The 6,589-nt window shown below is 38.1% G+C and overlaps 1 protein-coding gene across 3 annotated transcripts; it reads left to right on the forward strand.

Annotated features, from left to right (window-relative positions):
* Positions 1-723: 723 nt before the first annotated feature.
* On the forward strand, positions 724-5,512 carry LOC113338700 (OTU domain-containing protein 5-like). Of its 3 annotated transcripts, XM_026584071.1 has the most exons (10): positions 724-844; positions 934-1,014; positions 1,148-1,985; positions 2,647-2,808; positions 3,188-3,265; positions 3,449-3,527; positions 3,603-3,748; positions 3,862-3,927; positions 4,076-4,244; positions 5,092-5,512. In XM_026584071.1, exons 3-10 carry the CDS (start codon positions 1,305-1,307, stop codon positions 5,316-5,318), a joined length of 1,608 nt encoding a protein of 535 aa, XP_026439856.1. In that variant the 5' UTR covers positions 724-844; positions 934-1,014; positions 1,148-1,304; the 3' UTR covers positions 5,319-5,512. The 3 variants fall into 3 exon arrangements, with proteins under 3 accessions (XP_026439856.1, XP_026439857.1, XP_026439858.1); XM_026584072.1 differs by having other exon boundaries at positions 934-1,985; positions 5,095-5,512; XM_026584073.1 differs by having other exon boundaries at positions 934-1,985; positions 4,076-4,238.
* The last annotated feature ends 1,077 nt before the right edge of the window (positions 5,513-6,589 follow it).

The raw sequence follows: 6,589 nt of genomic DNA on the forward strand, positions 1-6,589 counted from the left end.
TCCCATGTATGACTCTTGTTGAACCGATTTATAAAAGTATGATCAATTTGTAACTAGATTAATGAAAATATGACCTTTTTGTAATTGGTCCAATAAAAAAAAAGTTAAAAGAAAGGAAAAAAAAAAAGTGCTTTTCCAACAGTTTCTTGAGACTTTTTTTCTATTGTTCAATAAGGATATCATTTCCCTATTGGGAGAAGCAACTTGCTTCCTTAAATGTTTTTTCATCCGTTCGGGAAAATCATTTTCCTATTTGGTTTCCTGTGAGATATGTGTTGTCATACAAGTTACCGGTAATGCCAGTGCCACTTATGATAGACGACAAACAAAATATGGTTTTACATAAACACGTGTTCTTTACAGTTTGGCCATCTGATTCTCGGTATAAAGTGATAGTGAAAATTTCACTAAAGACAAAATAAAAGAGAGTAAAGACGTAAAACTGTAAAAGTGATTGCAGTTGCACGAGTTGGCAAGTGCTTACTGCCACTCCCACCTCGGAACCCTAAAATAGAAGTCTGACAAAAATGATCTGATCCACACGTTCTAGAAACAACAACATATGCACGTGTGTGAACTCACTTAAACTACCGCCACATGTCCATTAAAAATCGAACGACCAGTATTAATCAACTTATCAAAACAATGATCCAACGGATATCATGTCTCTCTCTACCCCCACCACAACAATAAAAACCTTAACCTCTTCTCCCATATTTCACCATCTCTCTCCACTGTGTTTTGCTCTGGTCTCTCTAGTCTTCACAAAAAAAAAACCCTAAAAATCTCTTATCGAGCTTCGAATCCCAATTATTTTTTGAACGCCCTTTCGAAATTGTAAAAGGTAATTTTTTTAATTTTTGTTTTTTAGGGTTAGGATTTGATTGATTTTGGTTTATATTGGGTATTAATTGGTGTAGGGTTTTGATACAGGATGAGGTTAATTGCGTAAATTGAGATGGATAATGATAAGGGTCGTATTGATAATTATTGTTATAGATTGAAGAAGAAGAGGTGAAATTCAAATCAGCAAAAAAAAAAGGAACAATTTTTAATAAAAGCTAGGGTTTTTTTTTCGAATTATTTGGTTCTAGAGGGATTTCGTGGTACAGTTGTGGTTCTCATGAGAATTGTTTGGGGAATGCAGAGATTGATTAGTGAAGAACAAAAGGCATTGACCTGGAAAGAATCATACAGTAAAGGAATTGGGGTCACTGTTCCTAAAGCTAGGGCAAGAGATAAACTATTGTTTACGGCTTTATAATCATTTTGGATTTTTGATTGGATAGGGATTTTTCAGAAAAATGACTCGTATATTAGTTCAACGAGGTACTAGTGGTTCTTCTTCGAATCAGAGTAGAGCTGGTTCATCTTCGGCGGCAGCATCGACACAGCAACAGTTTCAGGGTGCTCAGGTTACTCCTACTGTGAAAGAAGCTGATGTTCGAGAAGAGGACGTGGTGGTGCAAGTAGAGGATTTAGTGGAGTTTTCAGGTGGTGGAGATGAGAAATTAGGTTCTAAGAATGTGCAGGAAGCTGGGAAATCGACAGTTGCTAGTGAATTTGGTGACAAGGAGAAAATTGTTGGTAGTGATAATGTTGTTGCAGATGTTGCTTCGAGGGAAGTTCATGGGTTGCGGATTGCTGAGAAGCTTGATCTAGATCTGATCGAGGGTTCTAGTGTTGGCATTTCACATAAAGCTGCTGAAGGCTCATGCTCACCTCCTCCACCTCCTCCTGTTCCACCACCCAAACCCTTGGCAGAAAACTTGAGCTCTAGGAGAACTGGTTCTGGAGGTTCGAATGCTGTGCGCATCGGTCCTTCTAGAAGAGCCGTTGCTTGGCCTGTCGTTTCAACTCGGACTTCACCATCTGCTTCCCGTTCGTCTTCTCCAAGGGCTTATGGTGAGGCTGAAGGTTACAACAGTGCAGATGAGCAGAACCATTGTTTCGGGCCATCATACGGACCATCATATAATGATGCAGTAAGTTTTGTTTCTTAATAGTTGGTGCATATATCGTGATATTCGTGCCATTTGCATGTTTGTGTGGCTCAGACATACCAAAATGTGGGAAAGAATGGGTGTTCGGACCCCTCTTCTTCTTTTCTTGTAAGAGGCTGGAAAAAGGGGGTCTAATTGATTGACGAGTTAAAAAGATATCAAATTTCTAAAATAGGAAAATTACGATGTGAATGTAAACCTTTTCATAGCCTATTAGTTGATATCAGTGATTGTGGTTGGGCCCATGTCTTGCGACTTTTGTATGTTTGAGTGCCACCATAGCCTTTATATTAATTTGATTCTGCTTTCCTAGCATCTGGAGACTTACCTTGTTAGATAATTCAGAATTGGTGAAGTTAACTGATCAAAACAAATTAGGAAGCAACAGATCAAAACACAATAGGAAGTGTGTGACTTTAAGAGCCTTGATTTTTTGTAGGACCATAATCTATTTCCAGTTGGAAGGCTCATCTTACTGATGTCTTCAGTATTCGGATTGCCAGTAATCTAGCTAAAGTCATGCTTCCTGATCTTGTTGAACAGTTTTCTGGGGTGATGATAATGCTGTAACTGTTGTGGTTGATCTAACGAAATCTCTTTTGCATAAAAATTGTATTAAAACATTGGGACATTGTGTTTTCAGGAAAGAGAACGCCAGTTTGAGCTCGATATAAGAAGGGGCAAAGGTTTAGAAGTTAAGCGCATGCTGGAGGATGGAAACTGCCTGTTTCGTGCTGTTGCAGATCAAGTGTACGGAGACACTGAAGCATATGATTTGACTAGACAGATGTGCATTGACTATATGGTATGTGTATCCGAAACGTGGAGTTGATGTTTCTTTTAAATGCTTACTCCTCCTAGTCGACCTTTCATAACCAACTAAATGGCCCATTATTTTTGTCCTATTTAATTACTTACTTATTTTGTGAGTTTCAGTCATTTAATGAAGTATTAAGTCTAGGGCAGCTTAGGTGAATTTCTGAGTTTGCTCCATTATGTCATCTACATGTGTAGCTATCTGTTGTGTGCAGTAGAAAAAAGCAGGAGTAAAGTTCAAGGATGTGAACATGATTATCCCATTATGCTAGCAAATAACCTGATAAGCACATGAATTTTTTGTAGGGAACTTTGTCTGCAGTAGCCAATTGTGGTTTAACACTTTCAATTTTCTTTAACCTCTACAGGAAAGAGAAAGGGATCACTTTTCGCAGTTTATAACTGAAGGTTTTACATCTTATTGCAAAAGGAAGAGGCGAGACAAGGTATGTGTCACACTTTCTTTAGTCTGTGGAAATGCTAAAACTTCCCGATGTCTGTTTTCATATTGTTTGTAACCCTGAGTCTGTCAGTGACTGCTTGTCCTAGTTTTGTCCATATATTGAAGCTTCTTTGCATTTCATTAATGGATTTCTTAATGCGGTTCTTTGTTATGCGTTCACTGGCAGGTCTATGGAAACAATGTTGAGATCCAGGCTTTATGTGAAATGTACAACCGCCCTATCCATATTTATTCTTACAGCACAGGTACCGGTCTATGGTCCTACACTACACACAAGATATATTCTCTTCTTGTTTCTTACCTATATATTGTTAATACAGAACCTATCAACACTTTCCATGGAAGTTATAATACAGACACACCACCTATTCGGCTAAGTTATCACCATGGGAACCACTACAATTCACTTGTTGATCCTCGCAGACTGGCCATTGGTGCTGGCCTTGGGTTCAGCAGTCTTCAGGGGGTAAGTAGGAACTTTTTCTCTGTTTTTTATTTCGTGTGTTTGAATTCTCACTTGGGTCTGTGTTGGTGTGAGCTGACTCATTTCTTATTTTACTTGTTTTTAATATCAAACAGGCAAACGTCGATAGGGATCAAATAAAGGCTGCTATTAAAGCTCAACAGGACCAACAGATAGATAATGTAACATACTGATTTCTCATTTTGCTCTTAATTAAATTGTTAGACGATCTTCTCGAGTCGTAGTCATCGTTGTTTGTTACTTTTTTGCTCCTAACTGTATGCATTAGACGATCAAGTTGTTTCTAAGTTGTATTTTTTCTGAAAACAGGCACTTCTTGCTGAGGGTCGATTTTATTCAGATCTCGAGCTGACTGAGAAGGAAATGGAGCGCATGGCAATAGAAGCTTCACGAGCTGAATATGATGATAGCTTCAAACAGAAGCTTAGCTTTCGAGAGTCTTCCACCTCTAGTGCAGAGCCTTCATCTTCTGGTGCGAGTAAGTTTCTGACTTTTGATATCTCTTATGATCTCAAGCCAATTTTTTATTTTCTTTGTACCGTGTGTAGTGTATTAAAATGTCTTAAATAGAGAGTTCCATACGTGGAATAGCATGGGAAACCGATGGATCCTTTAGTTTTTGATGAAGTATATGAGCCTCAGCAATCAGCATAGTTAGTCTTGTTGAAGGACAAGTTGGTATCCAAAAAAGATGGTAATTTTTGGTTCTAATATGAACTCTGCCTCTTTTACTGTGTCCTTCGTCGTGTTGGCAACTTGCCCTGCTTTCTCCATATCCTGTTGTGGAAGGGCAATTTGAGTACCTCCAGCTGCTAGAAATGTAGAAGGCGAGGTTGGGGGTATCCAAAAACGAAATAACCTCTGGTTGTAATGCGAACCTAGCCTTTTTTTTTTAATTAAATTGCCATCTAAGCGTGTACAAATTAAATACTATTCATGGCCTACCTGAGACCACGAGCAACATACAAGACTATATGTGGAAGCATCACCACCTTTTAACTAACCCCTAATTTGTCTAATAGTATCATCAATTACTAACTTTTTTCTGTTCTTTTTCTTCTTTTTTCTGTTTCTATTATTAATATAAACTCACATAGCAGATGAGCTGTCCTATGAGCATGACGAGCGTGTTGATAGTTTTGATATCTTCATCTTTATTGGGTATTGCCTGTCGCAGGACTAATTAATAGTAGAGGCTTGACTAATTCTGAAGCTCTGTAGTGTAGGGTTTTATTTATGTCTCTATCAAGGACCCAATATTAAGTTCATTCTAGCCATTTTTACATTTGTTTTCCTGTATATAAATTTATTTCGATCTTTTACAGCAGGATCTTCAGCACGGAGTGAGCAGCCAAGGGCAAAGCCTGATACAATTCTGAGCAACAGCATGCAGTCGGTGTTGTCAATGGGGTTCAGTTATTTGCAGGTAGTTGAGGCTTACAGCATATTTGGGGATGATGCGGATTCTATGGTTTGTTATTTGTTGGAGACTGGTAGTAATAACAAAGGTTCGAGGCGTATTAGCAGACATAAAGGCAAGGCCACCGAGTGATTGATAGTACAAGAATCATGTTTATGAGTACTTTGGCAAAACATCCTTATTTAGTTCTTCAATAAAATAGTTGGACCAGTCTTTGATGTAACAAATGGTTGAGGTATATATATTTATAGATTTGCAAGTCCTTGAATAATTCTGTAAAATAAATTTGGTGGCCAGTCTCAATTTCCAATATATTCATTTAGGAAGCTAACAATCTAATCAAATTACAGAGTGCTGGCTTGACTTTCAACACTATTGACATAGTGATAATAGTTCTCTTCCAAAATATAAAGATGCGACTGACACTGTTATAGCATCTTTTGTGGTACATTCTGCGAATCCCAACTTGGCTGAAAGTTAGCCTGTAAATTTGTGGTACCTTCTGCGAATCCCAACTTGGCTGAAAGGTAGTCTGTAGAGCTTGTATAAAATCCACTGAACCAAAAAACCCACCAAGGAACTGCAAGTCCGTGACATTCAAGGTATCTAAAGCAAATGGAAATGAGGGATTGCGGTGTTTCTTCCTTCCTTGGTTGCTTGCAAAAAAATTGGTAAATCAAATTGTAGTCATTAGAGTGCAGGAGCACTTAACCAATCATGTGAAGCGCCATTTGCATTTGAATCAAAGTTTGATCATAACCTAGAAGTATGAATAACAATCACAATTCCTTAGTGATACACCAGCAAACCTATCTTAATAATCCTTAACTTTAATTAGCTAACCAGGTGAAGCGTCAAAGTTTAGATCAGTCGTCCTCCATTGCGTCCCTTGCACAAAGACTGGAATGACCGTTTAAACAGTTGGTTGACTGGAATGACTGCCCGCGGAATGTGTCAAAACAAAACAAAACAAAAAAAGACTGGAATGACTCGATTCAGTTCAATTTGAGGTAGTATGCCAGCTAAAAAGTACGTGTCCTACCCAACTTGCAAGTGTTTCAACTGGATAACAAAAATGCTAGATACACTTCGGATAAGAAGGCTATTATTGGGCGTCACCCTCCAATAAAGGGGCTTCACTTGGATTCTTAATGTCCAAGAAAATGGTTATCGGATATCCTAACACATATACAAAATGTCTAGATTACCCTTTAACAAAAATAAAAACTTAAAAACCATAGAGGTGATTTTACGTCCAGGTTTGAATTAATTCCAACCGTACAATTTTATTCGCATGTAGTTTTACGTCCAGGTTTGGATTAGTTCCAACCGTAGAAAGCTCATTTTACGTCCAGGTTTCTTTTAGTTCCAACCGTAGAATCCGATTTTACGTCCAGTTTTCT

Source organism: Papaver somniferum, unplaced genomic scaffold, assembly GCF_003573695.1.
Source record: "Papaver somniferum cultivar HN1 unplaced genomic scaffold, ASM357369v1 unplaced-scaffold_19, whole genome shotgun sequence".
Classification (NCBI taxonomy): Eukaryota; Viridiplantae; Streptophyta; class Magnoliopsida; order Ranunculales; family Papaveraceae; genus Papaver; species Papaver somniferum.